This window comes from Alternaria hordeiaustralica (genome assembly GCF_023758085.1).
Source record: "Alternaria hordeiaustralica strain BMP 2776 chromosome Unknown scaffold_45, whole genome shotgun sequence".
NCBI classification, from domain to species: Eukaryota; Fungi; Ascomycota; class Dothideomycetes; order Pleosporales; family Pleosporaceae; genus Alternaria; species Alternaria hordeiaustralica.
The window spans coordinates 112588-132425 of record NW_026056817.1 but is presented as its reverse complement, the minus strand read 5'-3'; the positions used below and the strand labels follow the sequence as shown (position 1 = coordinate 132425).

The following is a 19838-nucleotide window of genomic DNA, read 5'->3' as shown; positions in this document are numbered from 1 at the left end:
CTAGGTCGCTTGCGCTGTCTAGTCTATAAATCGCACTGGTCTATGCCCATCCAATTCTATAAAGATTATATCCGCTCTCGTCACCTCGTCCAATACCCCGTCTCTTCTCTACAAACTCTTTTTCCAGAATTCTGAATGTAAACCCGTCGTCGCTCTTCGGACAGAGCTCTGGTTCGAAAGCGGCTTCAACAGTATCGGGAATACCCTCAAATTTGCCCGTCTTGCGCACTGTGACCATGAGCCAGAACACACCGTTCTGAGCCAGGAGATGCGCCGCACAATCACGCAGCCAGGCGGCATGTTCTGGAGCGTAGACCACATCTGAGGCGATAAGAAGATCGGACGCTGATTTCATGTGTGTGGGAGGCTGGGCCCAGTCCAGTATTGCGGTGTCTACAGGTCGTGTGTCGTATGAGCTCGAAGGAAAATTTGTCTCGATGTTTGCGTTGCAATTCTCCAGAACCGCAGGGTGATAGTCGGTCGCCGTGATGCTGATGGGTTCAGCGCCGACCACAGGAAGTAATTTCGCGACTGCTAAGCTGACGAGTCCAGTGCCTGCACCGAGCTCGATGATTGTCCGCTTCCCCGCAAGACTGTCTTCAGTCAGTCCAAAGCGCTTTGGCTCAGCGCACATCATGCTACTGAGTACGATGCTGGCGCCCCAGGACTGGAGTCCGACTGCTGTATGATCTGTACTCGACAGCGGCGCATCATTAAGCGTGACCTTAATTGAATCTCCAGATGAAGTGGGGAAGCAGAAGTCTCGTGTCAGCGCCTCTTCTTCTTCCTCAGCATTCTCGAATAGGGTTGAAAGAATGAAGCCGGCATCGTCGACAAGTTTTTCTCGTACGTCGTCATCGACTTCCATCTCTTCCGAGCGCGCGAGAAGCGAGTTTAGCCATTGGGTGGCGAAAGTGCGCTCGAATGGGTCTGCACGCAGAGCTGCTGTCACCTCTTCGGTTGTGACTTGGTTCTCATCATCTTCGCCTTCGTCTTGAGACGCGTAACCGGAATCCGCGGGTCCAGGTGGTGAGACGATAGACGTGTGCTCTCTTTTCGATGTCGGGTGTGAGATAGTAGTTGGAAGGCGTACAGGACAGTACAGCGTCTGTAGGTTTTTGAGAGCGGCGAAGATCTGATCTTCCGATGCCGATAGCAGTGAACGAATAGGTGGTAAGCTGCTTGATGGTGGCAGACAACTGCCTGTAAGACTGACACTCATCTGACGCCTCGCTAACAAATGAACAGACCAAAGAACGCACACAGGGAAAAGGAATGTGGAGAGAAGAAGGAAAGAACTGGAGAAGACGTGGAGACAAGGGTTCAGTCAGAAAAATCAATCGGCCAAGGCAAGGGACAATTTGACGATACTTAGTTTAGCCTCACGCTCGGGCAAAGTCGTGACTTCTAGATCTTTTCACCGCCTGTCATTCGGCATCGTGGGCGTATGTTTGGATCGAAAAGGCAGGCGCACAGGGTGAGCTTGCTTCGTCGGACTTGCATATTGCATGCTAAAATCGTAGTACCCGTCACACTCGACATTTGCAAGACGGCATGCGGCACTGTGAACAGGCCAGCCGGTACATCTAGGGGTAGTGATTTTTGCGTGGGATGGCTATTGCCACGTGGGTCGCTAAGCCGAGCCTCATCGATGCTAGACCACGGAAGGCCTAGCTACTAGATCCAATGGTCAGAGACCCATCCTAGAAAACTTCGGTCAACACCGGCAAATACGAATTGTGCCGACGGAAATAGCCTTGAAACATCTTGGTATACTCTATCAGGAATCTCGCGCAACACGTCGATTGTAGCACTAGTGGCTTGGAACCGCCTTGTGGGCTAATGCCCAGGCTGCTCAGTCTCCGGCTACGCGGCCTTTACGATCGTGTTCTTTAGGTAGACAGTGATGGGCAATCCTGCTCTCTTCCGATTACAACTCATTTCTCCACCATCTTCTCATCCATAGCCTCCGGAGGTGTATCCGTGCCCTCACCCTCCACAACCATCGGCCCCTTACCCGGCTTCTTCCTCCCCGTGATGTCCATGTATATCGACTTGAATGTCCTGACACTTGTTTTTCTCCCCTCCCAAAGCGGATATAGCCCTACTGCGAAGCATGAGCAGAACATCCACAAAATGCCCACAACAACCCATCCAGTAAAGAACTTCTTGCTGAAAATATACGAAGAGCCGTACATGGGCATGGGCCACAGCACAAGGAAAGATACCGCCATGAAGAGCGTGAGCCAGCGCGCAATACGCGATGCTTTGAGTAATTTGGCTTGTTCTTCTTCGTCAGCTTCGATAGCTCGTCGTTGTTCACCGGGGATCCGTTCTAGATCGACGTTCGCGGCAAGAGCAAGATCGTGGTCGTCGCCCCTGCGGATAGCCTTCATGCTCTGCCAATCGTAATTCTGGGGTCCAAAAGCGTACGTGAAGACGGGGATGAAGACAATGGGGGAGAGGAGAGCGACAACGTTTCCTGCTAGCATAGGGTTATTGGCGCCGGTAGTCAGCACAGTGAGTTCACCGCTCTCTTTCTGGGCGGTGACGAGCCAAGCAATGAGGGAGCAGGCGAAGCCGAGAGGTGGTGTGAAGGTTGCTGCGACCCAGTTCATCTTTGACCACATCAGCGTTAGAGTGGCGGGCAGAACAGCGGAAGAGATTATGACGCCCATGAGGAGATATAGGTAACCCATGCTGATGCCGATGTAGTAAAGCCCTGTACTCCAGGCTGCCATTGCGACAGCGAAGCCTACAACCATGGTGTGAGACATGTAGATGAGTTGTTTCCCTGTAGCTTTAGGGTTGACATAAGTCTTTATTTCGTCAGTTCAATAACCCGTTTAAATGACCAGTAGAGCCATGCTTACCTGGTAGAAGTCATAAGTGAAAATGGAAGATACAGCAATCAGCTCAGCAGACATGGCGCTGGTCACAGCCATGAAGACGAGAAGCAGAACTGCAGCTGCTCCTCCCGAACCCATCAGGGCAACAGCGGCCGTGGGCAACACAAGCCCAGCTGTCACATCAGCATCAGCCATGCGGTTAGGATAGCCGGGGAAAACAGGGTTATTCTCGAGTGCGATTGCACTGAGACCCATCGTGGTAGCGGCTAGCCATGGAATCGCGAACCAAGACAGACCACCAATGATGTATCCGGGAAGAGCATCGACGGGACTGGCTGCGATGGCTTTGTTGTAGTATCCATTGTCGCAGAACACAGTACCGAAGTTGCCCACGATGTTGATCACGAAGAAGATTGCACCTTCTTTCGATCGCATGGTTAGGTAAGAGCCTCCGGCGTTTCCTTCGACTGGGTGATCCGTTGCGGCTTGTACCAATAGATCGAAAACTTTCCCAGGGCTTCCGAGATTCTCGTTGGTCGCATATGCGGTGAAGGCAAACATCAAGAGAATGATCAGAATGACAACGGTATGTGCTAGAGCTAATGTTAGCGACTTTTTGCTGCAAATGTAAAGGGAGTAACTTACCGTAGTCAGTCAAGAAAGTGGCTTTGATGCCTCCAAACATGGTGTAAAGAACTACACCAACCGGTAACAGGAAGCAAGCAGCAGCAGTTGGCATGCCGGTGAGCTTGAGTAGGTTAGTACAGATATATCATTCGCCGCGTTTGACGTACCGAAGTCACCACAGCGGAGCCTCCAGTCAACAACATCGAAGTGACAAGGATGTTGGTAAAGAGACCAAAGACCATAAAAACGACGTGCGTGACTGGACCGTATCTGGCTCGAATAACCTCAAGGAAGGTATGTGCATTAGGTGCTCTTCGTTTCAGCTCGATAGCAATCGTAGCAAATAGGATGATCTGCACAGTCGCTCCCGAGGCGTACCAGAAGGGGCCAGATACTCCATATCGGTAGGCGACTGCGCTCGATTGGAGAAGTGTTGCCGCCCATGTCCAAGATGATACTACGGCTGACGCGACAAGTCCCGATTTTACTGTACGACCAGCTGTCGAGAACATCTCAGAGGTTTGGAGTTCATAGTTGTATCTCTTCAGCACGAATGTCGTCAAGATCATACCGAAGCTTTGCCGAGTTAGTAATGCCCATGTATGAGAGACGTAAGACCTACGAGAAGGCAAAGCCTAAACCGATTACAATGCCATAGCCAAAGCCTTGGCTTAGCGGCGGAGGTGTACTCATGCTGGGTGAGTTAAAGACACCTCAGGTGACGAGCAGCTGGCAAGTGGAAAGTGCGATGCCAGAGGGATGTCGGAAGTTGAAATATGATTAACCTTACTGCTTAGCTTCGCTTGGGAGATTTCGCAGAAAGCTTCGGTCATGATCTGCCGGCATACGACCTCTAGGAGAGGGCTTTGACCATGATAAAGCAAGAGCATCACCGTTCATCGGCCGCACGCATAAGGCAGGTATAGCCAACCGTAGAGCTAGCGTGCATATTCGCGGATAATTATTCAAGGTGACAACGATCACAGCTCGACATCTGCATGGTTCTGCAGGCTTTCGTGGGGTTGGGCAACAGGAGGATGCACACCATGTGCGGAAACGATCTTCCAACCCCGGTATGGTCCGATAACGCGGCGGAACGATGTAGATAAGATGCTAACTTTTGTGTGGCAGTTTTGACTCACAGCTAGATTGCAACCAATCGCAGGCCTGTACGGCTTCGAGATTGTTGGGTTCAAGCAGCTGCTCGCGGCTGTCAAAACGCGGCTGTGTATCGCGTTGTTGAATGGATTGCCATGCGAGAGGTAAACGCTGACGATTTCGCAGCTTTCCAGCCATGGACGTCGAAACTACCGAGGCCAAGGTTTATAAACTCGATGACAAGATGCAGGAAAGCCGTTGGCACACGGAAAAAGCATCTGTCCAGCGTCTCTTCCGTCAAGCTTCCAGCGGCAATCTTAGCAGGCTCGCTTAGTTGCCAGTCGCGACGCGTCATTGGCTGTTCTGCATCTCTTATCTCTTTGGCGGGATTGGCAGCCACAGATGCCACATCGCGTTGGGATCACGCCGTCAGCGGGGATTATCGAGTGCAATCGGTCTGTGCGGGTCGGGCAGGCATTCGATCTTGCCTTTCAACGGTGTGGCATGGCACCTACTAGCGCTCTCGTATGCGAAACGTACCCTCCCCTTCGACGTGTCGCTAACGCATTGTATATCTGGCTCAGTATGTGCTGTGCGACAAGCGTAGAGTACTGGACCTGGACTTTAAGAAGGAGCCAGCGTCATGGTATCGCAGGCGGTCTTTCCATTGACACAGCTAGCTCAGGCTTGGCGGAGCAGGAACAAACACAAACACCGTAAACCTCGACCTTGCATCGTCGCATTTTGCGAGTTTAATGAGACGTATGGTGGGCGAATAGCCTCGCACGAACATTGATAATGAGAGCTCGTGGTTTCTTCAAGTCCACGAACGCTGTCGTGGCCTCAGCACGTGCTCATCAGCAGCTGCCCAAGTGCAGTGTGAACACCAGTATTAAAGCAGACCTCTCCTACTCCAAGCTATCATTATCCCCACGATACTCTTAGTCGCCAATACGCCGCACAGGCTGACCGGTATCGCAAGCGAGATTGCTGTGTTGTTCATGTTGGAGAGACTGCCATTCTTGCAGACGCTAACCGGATTGAGGCAACATGTCGTGAGTAAAAGGGCGACGCCAAGGTAGCAAGGGCGGAGTGTATAACCCATCTCGTATCCCCATTTAAAGTCATCATCACGTCTCACGGTCGGAGTTTTGAGGAAGAGGTTTGAAGTGAGAGTATTGATTCTTCATCAAATCCATGTACTACTGTGGGTATCTCGTACACCAAAACTGGCTGAACATAATATTTTAGGACCACCAAACAGCGACTCCTCAGCAATGCAACATTTCATACATTTCTAGCTCCAAGCCTACGAGCCTGAGCTGAAGTTGGATCCGTCGAGAACGACAAGACCTGCAACTGTCGCACTGGACAGAGTGGAGAAAACACCTGTGATAAGAGCGGACATGGCGAGACGCGAGACGTCACCGCTGCGACCAGGACTAATCTGACTGAGCACACCAATTTGTGTACCCAGGGAACCAATGTTGCCGAAACCGCAGAGAGCATAGGTAGCGATAAGACGGGAGCGTGGGCTCAGGTCGTGGTAGGGGGACGCGGGGTCCTCGTCGGTGAGCGATTGGAACGCAACGAACTCGTTGGTAATGACCTTGATACCGATGAGACGAGCGACGAGAATCAGATCGTTGCCTTGACGCGATACACCGAGGAGGAAAGCGACAGGGTACAAAAGGTAACCGAGGATCAACTCGAGTGTCAAGTCGTAGTCGCCGTCGAGGTTGATGTAGCGTCCCCACCAGGTGAGCAGACCGTCGACCAGGTTGAGAAGAGCGATAATACACAAGAGCGTAGAGACGATCATACCGGCGATCTTGAGACCGAGCCAGGCACCGTTGGCAAAGGCGTGGAGGGCATTGGCGGCCTTGTGCTCATCGTCGTCGGGCACGACAACACGACCGGCGGTAAGAGTCTCCTCAGTCTCCGGGTATCGCAGCTTACTGAAAGCGAGCGATGCAGGGATACTCATGACGCAAGATGAAATCAGGGCTTGTGGGTTAAGGCCCATACCGATGTAGGCGACCAAAACACTACCGGCAATGGTAGCGAATCCAGAGCACATGACCTGGTGCATCTCGGCCATGGTGAGATGAGCAACGAAGGGCTTGATCAACATAGCAGATTCACCCTGGCCGATGAAAGGAGAGGCAGACGCGACCACGGCCTCAGCACCGGATACTCGCATAGACCAGAAGAAGAAGACGGCGAATTTGCCGATGAACCACTGGAGAATGCCCCAGTAGTACAAGAGCTGGACGAACGAGACGAAGAAGATGATGGCCGGAATGACGCTGAACATGAAGTACGTGTTCTGAGATATCTCGGGGGTGGTCAAGAAAGCGACACCGTCCCTAGCGAAACCCAAGAGTAGGCGAGCGAGTTCGGAGATGAAGTTGAAAATGTCGTATCCAGCCTTGGTACGGAGAACGAACAGCGCGATGATGAACTGCATGAGCATACCGACGATGACGGTGTGCCATACAATCTTGCTGCGGTTGCGGGAAGTCGCCCAGAACATGAAGATGAAGACGGCGAGACCGAACAGCGAAACGGCTCGGTTTGCGCGGGTGTTGTCCTCGCTCTCTTCGCTGGCGAATGATCCGACAATGATGACAGCGATGGCGAGGGCGGCAGCGGCAGGAATGCGCATCTTCTCCGGGATGAGGTTGGCAATTCTCGTTCCAGTGTTGGCCCAGACCCAGTGCATGGGCTTGGTGACGATGGTGATGGGAACGTGCAGAGTGATCAGGCGGATCATGATGGCCAGCCAGAACAAGAATGGAATGATCCAGTTCTTGTCGTTGCGGTGCACGACTACACTGGCAATCCACCATCTGGTACTGTTAGCCCGAAGCACTCGAGACGATGGACGTTAAAATGCGCCTTACCCGGTGAAGAGCGCTCCAATAAAGATGTGGACAGGCAGTCTGAACGCCCGGTAGAAAGCACCAAAGGAAGAGTACCAGGGCTTCTTCTCTGCCTCCATTTCGGGATCAGAAGAGCTGCGCGTAGCCTTCTCGACTTCATAGTCGTAGCCACCGGCCTTCTCAATGTCATGCTTCTCGTTGACAGGGTGGCGCTGGTGGAGGTTGGTGCTGTCAACACCAATGGGCGTGAATTGGCTGGCGCTGTCAAGACCACTGGGGCGGAACAACTTGCTGGTCGGCTCGTCTGTGGTTCCGGTGGTGTAGACAACGTTGTCAGGGTGGGCCGCACGCGCGCTGTGGTGCACGTGTTCGTGGTGGTGCTCGCGCGCAATGTCTAGCGCCGGGTCGTCATTGCGGGCGACACCGGGCATTGGTGAGCCGTTGTGTTGGTCGCGGATATCAGCCATGGCGACGAATAGGCACAAGGGCAATTCCTGAACAGAGGTTGAACGACGAGGAACTGTTGGTTCTCATATCGAGGTCGGCCCTCGCGGAATTATATTTTCGCACCGTGGCACGCGCTACCACCAAAGTGGAGGGATCGCACCGTCGCTGGCCCAGACAAACAGTTGAACGGGCTCCAGACGGTCACTTGGCAACTTCCTCTTTTGCACTGGCTAGAGCACAGTAGCACAGGGTTCCATTGGCTCCCGGTCGTCTCCGCTTTCTGGAATATCTACCGTCTCATGTTGGTGCTCGCTTACTCGCTGTTCACACGCCTGTCTCTTGTGTCAACCCGACCCAGTACCGGCCGACCTACCGCGCTTCTGCAACCCGGACCAGGTTCTTATCTTTCCCCAGCCTTGATAGCCCGTCCAAGCGCCAATCACGGAGATGAACGTGCTGGAACGCCCGCCCAGTCCGTGATAAGCGGCGGCGAATATGCGACCCTCCTCGGTTGAGGCTCTGTTTTGGGCTTCGCGTGGCGTTCTCGAAGCAACACCTCTGCCTTGACAACCCGACCTCCATCGTCTTCCCCGAGGTCGACGTTTCCGCTGCCCTGGGTCATGTGCAGAAGCAATTGCCAGGGTCTCGCAGCAATTACACAGGCACAGGGGCGAAGACAGCATCTGCGAACCGTTGCTGAATTTCGCCTGTACTTTGTCTTTGTGGACCCTCCGGAATGCAGATCAGACCGGGTACTCCGTCTGACGCAAGGAGACCAACCCACTCCTATCAGTACGCTGCAGCGGGACACGCGCGAACGCCATGGTAGCACACGGCGTGCGCCTCCATCAGCGAGTGTTGGATTGGTGTCCTTCAATGCTATCTGACCAACAGGTCTCGACCAGCGCTATCACCATCATTCCGATAACCAGGTCTGCGCTAGGGACGCTGGACCACCGAGCGCGCTTGTGGTGTCCTGCAGCTGAGGGAAGCTGGGGTTCTTATCACGAGGGCACGCATCGAGATATATGCGCCGAATCATGTCGCGGACTTCGCCTGTGTATACACTTTGGATAGCCGCTGTCTTGGCTGGCCGAGCGATCCTGACATGCTTTTGGACGCCAGACGCATTGTAATGAATGCCGTTCAAGATCCGCAGGTGGCCTTGGGACTAGCCTTGTCCCTTCCCCGCAGCGGGCCCAGCTCCATGCGGTAGCACATCGTGTGGGCTGGCATCATTTCAAGCTGGACTGCGAAGCCAGCCCTCCCGAATTCCTACTTCACAGTGCTCATCACATGGGGAAATGTCTGCATCGCGTTGCTCCAGCTTAACGTCTCACGCAGTACACTAGGCCCAGTCGTCGGCACTTCTCCCATGTCAGGCTTACCACCCCACCCGAGGCCAACCGAATGGTTACAATTTACTGTACCTAATCATACTTTACGTGGCGTCTGCTAAGAGCACAATCACGGAATACCAATAACTAAGAGGCACAGCCATCCGCGGAGCCTCCATTCACTGATTACATATGTTCGATTCGAAGGATCATGGTCGATGCAGCACCTTATTCGCAATCCGGAACACTTACTTTTTGCATCCGTGCTGTCCGTCATCTCGGTGAGTTCCTATCAGTGTCTGGAAGAGAGTCTCCACTTTCCGAGACGAAACACGGGTGAGGAATACATGTGTGTGTACACCACGTCAAGCAAACACGAGCCTATACATCTGCGCTATTGCGTAAGGCCTGTCGACTAATGTTAGGTGCAAATCATAGCGATATCACGATTGTAATCGTATGTTTGCGAAGCACACGCCGGGACTACTAAAGCCGATCTAGGTACACCCATCAGCAATAGGAACACCCAGATCCAGTGCACAGCGCCATATTGGGCTTGTGGATTGAATTGTTTAACGCACTTTCTTTTGGGTAAGTCATCTTTCGTTAGAATTGTTGTGCTTTCACTTGATCAAATCACGGTTCCCCCGGAACACGATCAGCGCAGCCTCCGAACGACTTGAGGCTACTCTCGCGTGATTTATCCCAACGAGCTTAGCATCCTCATCCTCTTCGTCCACCGCACTGCAGCTCATACTTCCTAGCGCGCACTGCACAAGCCTTTACCATCCACAAAGCTTGTTCCCTCGCTTCTCTGTCGTGGCTGTCACGTAGACGAGCACCATATCCCGTCACTAAACCGCGAAGCCTTGTTCAAATCTCATCAACCGAGTACATCAAACGCTACGGACGCCACAATAAGGTTGCGGGACACGACATGTTAGCATTGTGCAATTGCACCAAACATGTTTGGCGTACGGTTACCTACTTTCGACTAGGTTGATCACAGAATCTGGTCCCACGTACCTAGCTTTGCGAACGTGTGCTTGGTGCTACCGCGTGCTAACCCGTGATGTGAACCTCATGCGAAGAGCAAACACGAAATCACACATTTCGTGATTTGAAAGTATGCAATAATATTGACAGGTGTCAACAGTGCTCGCGTAGAGTTGCGTGACGGTTCGTTTTGAAGTGACTCAGTGTGATTTATCGGGGATGTGCTGGGCACAACAGGGAATACATATTGACATTGCAAGTAGGCCACATAGATAAATCAATATTCCAACATCGGTATGCCACTTCATCACACTTTGCGCCCCATATGATTGCTCAACCACATGTCCACAGATTCGCTGCACAGCCAACATCACATTGCATGTTCTCATAAGATGAGTACGAACAAGTGATTCGAATACGTAACGAAAAAGGGTATAATCAGCCCGACCGAACCCTCAAACCAATGCTACCATACCATACACCTAACACCTTACCCAATGCCGCTAAACAACAAGCCTGTTGGTGATGATGATACAAGTTGCCATAACCCACATAACAAACGCCCCCTATGCACGGCAGAATCAGAGTGATGGGACCCCAAACCTCTCACTTGCCTGTCAACTCGCCTTCCAGGTGCTGGTAGTTTGTCAGTCACGATGTTGCTGCGTCAGGCACGAAAGTGTTGAATACTCACCGACCACTCTGGAATGTCACGTATCCGCTGCCACATATATCTTTCCAAACGATTCGCCGCCTTTGCGTACGGCGTGCTTTCATTGTTGTATTTTCGGCAATTGTCGAAGATAAGCTTGGCATCTCTGATAAAGTCCTCGGGGGTAGGATAAAGATCCTTTTCATGTTTCTCCTCCATGGTCGCAAGGTCCATAGGCTCCTTGATGACGTCGTAATAGTCAAGCACCTCATCCTTGTTGACGGGCTGTTGGAACGGCCAGGCGTTGCTGTTGTTCTGCATGTCGTTAAGGAGATGGAGAAGGGCATTGTAGTTGGGTCCGTGGCGGGGCGCGCGAGCGAGTTCGTCCATGACAGGTGACCAGCCGGAGTTCTTGATGGCAGGAATGGTCAGAGGGTCGATGGCTTTCAGTTCGCCCTTTGCCCATTGCGTTGGCGGCGCGTGGACTTCGTAGCTCTTGCTCACAGCCCTTATCTTGGCGTTTGCGCATTCCTTCTGCTTCAAGAGCATTCTGCCGCTTTCCAAGTATCTTATCTTGGGCACCATGCTACACTGCATGATGGTGCCGCCTTCGTAGTCCTTGATGTAGCCCATCCATCTTGACTTTTCCAGGGTAATCTCTTTGGTGAAGCCTTGTTTTTTGAAGTATCCGATGGCGTAGTTGTCGGCGTAGGTCAAGAAGTGCATGACCTGCGAGGTGGCTTTAACGTAGTCTTTGAGATGTGACATGAGATGGGCACCGTAGCCCTTAACCTGCTGATCAGAGGAGATGGCGCAAAAGACGATTTCGGCGAACTGGCCTTTGTCGAAGGGACGGTATGTTATGCCACTGGAACGTTGTATTGTCAGCGTCTGACCAGACATGGGACGAGAGCCTTAACATACCCTACCACCTCGAGGGGATGTTTCACGATGGCTATGCTCAGATGGGTTCTGTCGTAGACGAGGCGCGCAATGTAGTCTTTTGGCATCTTGGGCAACTGTTTCTGGAAGATACACTTCAAGCCTGTCAAGATGATGGTGCTCTCCCTCTCCCCATCATTGTTGACTACTCTGAATTCAATCTCCCCATTGCGCTCTTCTATGACGGCGGGTTTCTCGGGGAATGGCACTATACGTTTCACGGGAGGCGCGGGGGCATCGTCGGCGGCAGAAGGTGTCGAGGGGTCCTGCTTTATGCGCTTGGGAGAGCCGTTGGGAGGGTCGGTGGTTGCCTTGCGCTTAGCTTCATCGCGAGCCAGGTTAGCTTGTAGTTCGCGAAGTCGTGTGTTGGAAGAAGACTGCCGGGTGTGTCGGCGAGGTATGGGGGGAGGAGCGAGCAGTGGTGAAGTTGGGGGAGAGGTGGGATAGCCCAGCACGTCGCGCAACTGCGGGATGTCGTTGCGGGGAGACATGCCCGGCTTGTGGGTACGATGCACGTCTGTTGACGCGCATGAAGCTGGAGAGGGTATGCGCACTTACTGTCGTCGGTCGCGCCCGCCATGTTGCAGTGTAGGGCGCCTTCTGTGTGCCGTCGCGCCTTCTCTCAGCCCTGTGCGTGGTGTTGACTGAATGTCGGGGAAGTTGCGCCTCCCGCGCTAGTCGCCCCACACCAATCACGGCCGATCACCTGCGAGTGAACACGAAAGGCCACCAAAGCAGCTTCACGAGAGAGAGACACTTACATAACCCAATTGCACGCCTGCACACATGTCGAGCCCACTTGTAGACGTCTGGGAGGCTGCCGCGTCCTCGCCCTTCAGCCCTGCTGTCGGAAAGAACACGCAGTTTACAGTCGGCTTCGTGCTGCTGGCCATCTGTATGTTGGAAGCTTTGCTGCTTAGTGGACCTCTGCTAACAAGGCGCGCAGCTCTCATCTTGACTACCATCTTCGGCTTGAGTACGCGACATAGCCACGCCCCTCTAGCGAACCCTACTCATGCGCACACAGACCGCTCCTTCATCAACCTCCCCGTTCTCGGTGTTCCCGCGTCATTAGCATTCGGGTACGTGGCCTCGGAAACCCAGCTACAACATGCGCCCACTGACTGCAAACAGCTTCGGCGCCGTCTACATGATCTGTGCAGTCGGCGTATACGTCTAGTTTCCTACTTCTCCATCCGGCGTTAGGGGCATACTGTGTACAATCTATGGAATACCAATAAAAAGTTCAAGACTCTCGAATCTACCTGCGCGATAGCCCGTACCCTCACACTCACAACACAGCACCATGGACGAAGAAGAGCCCCCGATCCTCACAGCAGTGTCGAGCTCTGCGCGACAATTGTACCTCCTCCTCCGCTGCATCGCCTTCTCCAACAAGGCTCATGTCCAGATCAGCGACATTGGCATGAAGCTCGCTGTGGATGAGGCGAGCGTCATGGAAGGTACGTAATGCCTATATGCAATGTGCTTTTGCACATTCCAGATCTGACACGACTACAGCATCCGCCTTCCTCGACAAGTCTCTCTTCACAACCTACACCTTCAATGCGCGCGCCGCACCGCCGAACTCACAACACTCCGACAGCGACGATGAACTCGACCCAACATCTACTACCACTCCCGCGTTTCAAATATCTCTTCCCGCTCTCCTTGAGACCCTCCAGATCTTCGGCCTCACCGACCCCTCCACTTCCAAACCACCATGGGCGCGCGATGGTGCATATCCCACCAGCACAGCCTTCACTGGAAACAACATACTAGGCGGCATGAACAACCTCTGTCGAATAAGCTACGATGGCCCCGGTGCTCCACTGGCGGTCACTTTGACAGAGGCGAGCATACGCACGCAATGCGATCTCACGACGTACGAGCCAGAGTACACAGACGAAATACCTTTCGATCGACAAGCCCTCGCCCTGAAAATCATCATGCGAGGCAGCTGGCTGTATGACGCAGTACAAGAGCTATCATCGACAAGCCCAGAGAAGCTGACCATGTACGCCAAAACCGTGCGCGGCAAGCCCTTCTTCGCTCTATCGTCATCAGGCACTCTAGGCTCAGCACGCGTCGAGTTCAACAATCAGCCCCAGCCCTCTGCCTACCGCACTCCTGCATCCACGAACCTCAACACGAACAATGAGGCAGCAGATCAGAAACCTACCAATCTGCTCGAGACCTTTCAGCTCAGCGATCCACAAGCCGTACTCCGCTCGTCCTACAAGTTTAGCTTGATACAAAAGGCCGCGCGCGCCATGAACGTTGCGACTAAAGTCAGTATACGAGCCGATACCCAAGGCGTGTTGAGTCTACAGTTCATGATTGAGGTCGAAGGCAGTGGGTCGGCTTCTCAGACTGGACCTGGAGGGGCCACAGGCGGACAAGTGAGTTTCGTCGACTTTCGCTTCGTTCCGCTGGTAGAAGAGGATGACGAGGAGGCCGAGGGCGCAGACGTTGACGAGACCCTGATGCACAATGGCCCAGGAAGCGATGGCGAGAGTGGCGCTTACGATATGCTATGAGAGCATGATAGGCATCACTACTGGCAGAAAACAGGGAGCTTGAGCTCAGCATATGCCGATTTTGCCAATTCTTATATTTGCTAGTCTGTCCAGACCCGAACAGAGTAGGAAATGAAATCCACAATCGTAGAATGTCTTCTGTGATGAAGCAACCATGAGCCTTTGTTTGGCAGCCTCTTACTTAGAAGTCCTGACGTTTGCTGTGCATATGGCCCCGACCTCGACAATTCCTTCTTTTACTCAAGCTGAAAAACTCCACCTGATGAAATGTAATCCTGCCATGGGGCCCATACGCCAATGCTTGGACATGTGAGGCCAGCCAAAGTTCTAGTCCTGAACTGAGTGCAAAATCAATCTGAATAGCGTAAACTGGGGATACTCAGGACGCCCAGTCGTCCCATCCATAGTTTTATGTAATGCTTCATGGGAATCAGCTTCTTTCTTATTTTCTTCTTTCTCAAGTGTCGCGCGAGGCCATAATATCCAATCTGATGCCCGTTATCGATGTTCGTACCGAGCCGCTTTGTCGTCGCGAAGGGGGGATCGAGCTTGGTGAGTCGTGTATGAGGCGTGCTAGACTCGCGTCTCGATCGAGTGGGGTTCGTGCGCTGCACGGAGCGACTTAGAACTCGAGTTCAGCTACCACGGGCATTAGCAATGGGTGGCGAATGTTCACCATTCGAATTCACCATTTGCTTTGTGGAACAGGTATCTTCCATATCGTTAGCAAAATCTCTTTAAGGTCTCGACACCCAACTTACTCCTTCTTGTTCGTGGTCAAGATGCCGTCCTTGAGCGTGCACTTCCACTTGTTCTTCACGCGCTGGACTTTGTCGTAGGTGCACAACATATAGTCGACCATTTCATCGTCGCTGTTATCACCATCCCCAAGTTCGTCCTCCGAGTCATCTAGGTCAGAGTTAATGGCGTCATCCGGATCCTCTTCTGGCTTCACATCGTCGTCACCGTCGAAGCGCGCGGGAACCGGTGCGCTTGACGAGGCCTCTGCGTCTTCGGCCTGCAGAACACGCATAGCCGCCTTGCGCTTTTTGCCCTTTGGCATCGAATCGAGCGGTACCATGAGACCACTGTCCTGACGCATAGCCATGGCATCAACGCGAGAACGCATGAAGTCGTCCGCCGCCATGCGCTCTACTGCATCAGCAGCGCGTGCGGCCTTCAATGCCTCCCAGTCAGCCATAGCATCACCCGAACCATCAGTCTGTGAGGTGTACATGTGATTTTGCGGTGGGGGACGCTGCTGTGGCATTCCCTGCTGCTGCTGTTGTGGAGGTCGTTGATGCTGCTGCTGCTGTTGTTGCTGCTGTTGCGCCATCATGCGTTGCTGTTGCTGCTGTTGCTGGTTCTGCATAGGCATTTGAGCCAGATGGCCCTGTTGCGCCAGATTGGGAAAGTTCTGCTGCACATGTCCTTGCTGTTGCACTCGCTGCTGTACCAGAGCAGCTGCACGCTGGTGCGCGAGCTGCTGGTTTTGATCATAAGTACCGCCGTAGCCGTTGTTCGCAGTTTGAGCAGGAGGGTAGTTAGCAACTGGTGGCTGATATCCTCCTTCTTGCTTCACGGGCACGTTGGGGAAATTGAGAGCCTCCTGAGGTCCGGACACGGAAGGCATATCATTGTCAACCTTTACGTTGGACGGTACCGTAGGCGGCTGACGAACAGGCTCAGGAGCAGGGTCCCATGGAAAGTGAGCAATCTTGAGAGCGGATAGCCTCTCTTGCCAGCCCTGGCGATAGTCAGTATATGCTCAGCACAACTGCAACAAAACATGATGTGAGAACAGCCGTCACATGACAGACTATGCCTTGTTGGGAAATGATGCGTTGGTCTTGGCGGGTGGGGGAGCTGTGCAGGGGCTATAAGAAGGCATCTCAAATACTGAGGCGCCCCCGGAGCTGCCAGACCGACCGGCAACTCCGCCCCGCTTCCAGCCGCCCATCACCCAAGCCAGGCGGTCACCGCGCGATCGCCGCAGCCAGCGAAACCGATGCGAGGAATGAATTGACAAGAAAAGTGAGAGATATAAAAAGCGGTGTGACGGCGGTCGCAAATGTGCTGCGACAAAGAAAAGGAAGGCGCGCTGGCCGAGATGGAGGCCAGGTTGCAACATACCTGCTTCATCTCGTCGAGCGTGCTATGATCGACGCCCGACTCCTCGAAGTCATTCTGCGAGGTCTGGATCACCTTCTCGATGATCTGCTGGTACACGCCGCCCTGGTGGTTGCTGTTAGCAAGCCTGCCTTTACCCTTCCACCGCTCGCATGCGCGCCTTGGGGATACTAACCACGACCGAGTTCGACATGATCGCGAGTGTTTGATATGGTCTGAGCTATCTAGTATACGATGCGAGCTCTGTGATAGCTGCGCGACGGCTTGTGATGGTTGCTCGCGTGCAGAGGATTGAGGAATAGGCAGGCAAGCCAGGCAGGCGACGTCAGCGCTTGAGGCTGCAGAGAGGTGCGCGCGCTTGAGGAAGCTTCTGCGCGGTCAAGGAAGTTCTACGGATATCGCTAGCCCAGACGGAAGGCTTTGTACGACGTGGTCGGGTGCCCTCAGCTTTCGGGGTCGTGGGTGTATGAGTGATAGTGAGCGGCGTTCCGGCAATCATTGAGGGCGCCGGTTCCTTAGCGCCTAACGCTACTCTAGCGCCACACGTGACCACGCTCACAGCTCAACATCCAAAGAACACGATGCTACGTTCTGGCAGATTCGAAATATAGTAGTGCTCATGATCAATATACATACGAACCGATTCAAATGTTGGTACAAACGTCGTCAGTTCATCAAATGCACCTCAAACAGCCAACTGCATCCCATAAGAAGCAAAACTCCCGCCACTGCACTCGAATCGCACCTGGGTATCTTGGCATGCTCCTCGCAATCGCTACCGGCTAATGGTCATGCACCAAGGCCTTTTGTACCGCTGCATCAACGTCCTTGCGCCTATACCCCGGTGATCGCCCGAGACACACGCCGTGTATAATGATCTCTGTCGTAATTGTCAGCCAACTGTTGACCTCTCGTGGATGTGTACACTCACCATCAATCAGCTTCGAAACGTCTAGCCAGGCAGTCTTCTTCCGTTTCTGCCTCACCACTGGTAGAGCTGCCGCTACATCGCTCATCATGTTCATGCCCAGATCTATGTTGTCCATGTGAAAGGCGGGTGTATGCGAAAACCCATAATCATACCCAGGTGCGAGATCCAAACCTAGGGTCTGATCATAGGAGATTTCGTAGTTGACAAGCCTAGGGTATTCACCAGTGTTTCCAAAAGACAGGTCTAGCCCATAAGCTCCATTATCCGCGATGTTGTAAGAGTTGTTTGGCGGATTTGTCGAAGTGGTTGACGGAGCTGCCGATGCGTTTGCGGAGCTCTGGTGAAGAGGAGGCAGACTCGTCGCACTGTGTGGTCGTTGCCGTAGTGCGCTGTTGGAGGCTCTAGACAGCTCTTCGTCGTCAACCTCGATGACACACTCGGCGAACGAGCTCTTCGGGTCGAGCTTGCACGAGTACTTTTCTTCCAAGTAGCCCTGTACGTCGTAACAATCGAACCATTCCCCCTCGTATCCACGGAGGTCCACGCCGCGTAGCTCTTCACTCCTACCGTCTTCTGTATTCTCTATTATGAGCACCTTGTTCTCTGTTGGCCCAATTTGCCGTACGTTCCATCCGTTTCTGACAGACTTTACGTTGCCGGCAGCGTCCCGTCGCGGATAATGAGTTCCTGCACCACCGAGATGGAGGAATGGTGACTCCCACCAATCCAGGTCTTCGTCAATGCCACGGGCCATGATAGTTCGGAAACGGCTTCGTATTTGATCGAGGGTCTCATGAGGTAGAGAAAGCTTGAAGACACGGTTGATTGCCTAGCTGTCATGATTAGCCTTGTATCACTACTCAGGAGAAAAGGCAGTGAAGCCACAGAAACAATTCCTACATCGACTAGCTGAAAACGTACCGTAGGGCGAGCTTGGGCGTTGCTAAGCAAATGAAACCCCGCCTCAAGCGCCGCCCTCGACAATCGTCTCGCAAATGTTGTTTCTTGAAAACTGTACGTTGTGACCGGAGGGAGCGTCTTCGACGATATTTTCGATAGAGGCGGCGTGGGCAGTCTGTTCGTTGGCGGTGTCGCTTCAGGCGTCGGTACACGGACGGAGTACGTGTGTAGGTTTGTTGTTCCATACGGTGCTTGGTGCTGACTCAGAAGGTCTACAAGCCCGAAAGGCAGCTGCGTCGGTTGGGATGAAGTATGCGATGGTGATGGGTCTGCTGGAGGCTGTGAAGATCGGTGCGACTGGTCGAAGACCGAACCAGCTCCAAACTGACGGCAACCCACCAGATCGCTCCTGCGGGAGTCTACATTGCCATATGCAGCACTGATGTGGGCGAGGTAGCTATCCGGTGTTGACAACTGTGGCTGCGGACGCTTCTCAGCGGCTGGTTTCGGAACTGCGGAGTATCCCCATCCAATGTGCTGCACTTCAGGCTCCGGTTCGGCTAGCTTTGGTGCACCATTCCCTTCAATCCCGTGTTCGCCGGGTTCGCCATCTTCGTCTCCCTCGTACTGGCCCTCGTTGGCTGTCTTCGTCAAGCTCGCGAACGTTTCCGTTACCAGCTTGAACTCTTGGGCCAAACTGGGATTCAGCTGTAATAGACCTGACTTGATGGTGGACTCGTTTAGCTTTAGAAAGGCCTTGTTCATCTGCTCGATGATCGAGTGAAGCTGTGTGCTTTGACTCTTCAACGACGCGATGGTGGTTTCCTTCCGCTGCCGATATGCACGCTGCGCAAGCCGGATTTGAGTTCTTCGTCTCTGGTACACCTGTCAGTACATTCGACATGAATGCTGAGATCGGATCGCGAGGAGCTCCATGCTGGGTAGTGTCATCTGGAGCACGGCAGGCTCATCAGCGTCGTTCACAGGAGGTGGGGATGACGATGAGGAGCTCACAGTGGGTCGAGCTGGAGAACACATCAACAACTTGACAGCTTCTTCGATCAGGACAGGTGCGCATGTCCCGTTTACCCTCCCGCTCCAAGAGTTGACAACGACGAATCGGGTAGATAGAACAAAAAGGACGTTGCGTCTCCACTCACATCTGCAGCCGTGGCGTCCTGTGTGTCTACCCGTGGACGGCCCCTAGCCTTCTTTCCTCCAGCACCACCGTCATCGACGCTGTCCCTCCTGCGTGAGCGCTTCCGTGATGTCTGCGCCTGTTCTGATTCTGAGCTCGTCATGATTCTGGTTTTCGCTTCTGATACCGCTGATCGAACAGAGTAAGGTCCGGAGGTATGTCACCGAAGGAGTTCGGTGGAACCAATAGCGAGACTGACTACGAAAGGCGAAAGGATGCTGAACCGAAGTCGGTCTCCACGGACTACTAATCACTCCGTTCCGACTCTTGAAACACCGCTATCGTTCACTTGTGAGGAAAATCGTA

At 53.3% G+C, this 19838-nt stretch overlaps 8 protein-coding genes across 8 annotated transcripts; 2 read left to right on the top strand and 6 right to left on the bottom strand.

Annotated features, from left to right (window-relative positions):
• Positions 1–40: 40 nt before the first annotated feature.
• J4E84_010741 (uncharacterized protein) lies at positions 41–1222 on the bottom strand (the record flags this gene model as incomplete). The annotated part of the gene is made up of 1 exon (XM_049393296.1): positions 41–1222. The coding sequence occupies one exon, from the start codon at positions 1220–1222 to the stop codon at positions 41–43; it is 1182 nt and encodes a 393-aa protein (XP_049239020.1).
• A 715-nt stretch (positions 1223–1937) lies between these two features.
• Positions 1938–3534, bottom strand: J4E84_010740 (uncharacterized protein; the record flags this gene model as incomplete). Its single annotated transcript, XM_049393295.1, has 3 exons — positions 1938–2819; positions 2874–3442; positions 3495–3534. 3 exons carry the CDS (start codon positions 3532–3534, stop codon positions 1938–1940), a joined length of 1491 nt encoding a protein of 496 aa, XP_049239019.1.
• Positions 3535–5883: 2349 nt separating this feature from the next.
• Positions 5884–7890, bottom strand: J4E84_010739 (uncharacterized protein; the record flags this gene model as incomplete). The annotated part of the gene is made up of 2 exons (XM_049393294.1): positions 5884–7426; positions 7481–7890. The coding sequence occupies 2 exons, from the start codon at positions 7888–7890 to the stop codon at positions 5884–5886; spliced, it is 1953 nt and encodes a 650-aa protein (XP_049239018.1).
• A 2955-nt stretch (positions 7891–10845) lies between these two features.
• On the bottom strand, positions 10846–12324 carry GCN5 (histone acetyltransferase; the record flags this gene model as incomplete). Its single annotated transcript, XM_049393293.1, has 3 exons — positions 10846–10875; positions 10934–11759; positions 11816–12324. The coding sequence occupies 3 exons, from the start codon at positions 12322–12324 to the stop codon at positions 10846–10848; spliced, it is 1365 nt and encodes a 454-aa protein (XP_049239017.1).
• A 295-nt stretch (positions 12325–12619) lies between these two features.
• On the top strand, positions 12620–13013 carry J4E84_010737 (uncharacterized protein; the record flags this gene model as incomplete). The annotated part of the gene is made up of 3 exons (XM_049393292.1): positions 12620–12728; positions 12780–12915; positions 12968–13013. The coding sequence occupies 3 exons, from the start codon at positions 12620–12622 to the stop codon at positions 13011–13013; spliced, it is 291 nt and encodes a 96-aa protein (XP_049239016.1).
• A 126-nt stretch (positions 13014–13139) lies between these two features.
• Positions 13140–14373, top strand: J4E84_010736 (uncharacterized protein; the record flags this gene model as incomplete). Its single annotated transcript, XM_049393291.1, has 2 exons — positions 13140–13296; positions 13355–14373. 2 exons carry the CDS (start codon positions 13140–13142, stop codon positions 14371–14373), a joined length of 1176 nt encoding a protein of 391 aa, XP_049239015.1.
• A 757-nt stretch (positions 14374–15130) lies between these two features.
• J4E84_010735 (uncharacterized protein) lies at positions 15131–18188 on the bottom strand (the record flags this gene model as incomplete). Its single annotated transcript, XM_049393290.1, has 4 exons — positions 15131–16120; positions 16507–16608; positions 17301–17383; positions 17435–18188. 4 exons carry the CDS (start codon positions 18186–18188, stop codon positions 15131–15133), a joined length of 1929 nt encoding a protein of 642 aa, XP_049239014.1.
• A 210-nt stretch (positions 18189–18398) lies between these two features.
• Positions 18399–19635, bottom strand: J4E84_010734 (uncharacterized protein; the record flags this gene model as incomplete). The annotated part of the gene is made up of 3 exons (XM_049393289.1): positions 18399–18528; positions 18693–19219; positions 19495–19635. 3 exons carry the CDS (start codon positions 19633–19635, stop codon positions 18399–18401), a joined length of 798 nt encoding a protein of 265 aa, XP_049239013.1.
• Positions 19636–19838: the final 203 nt, after the last annotated feature.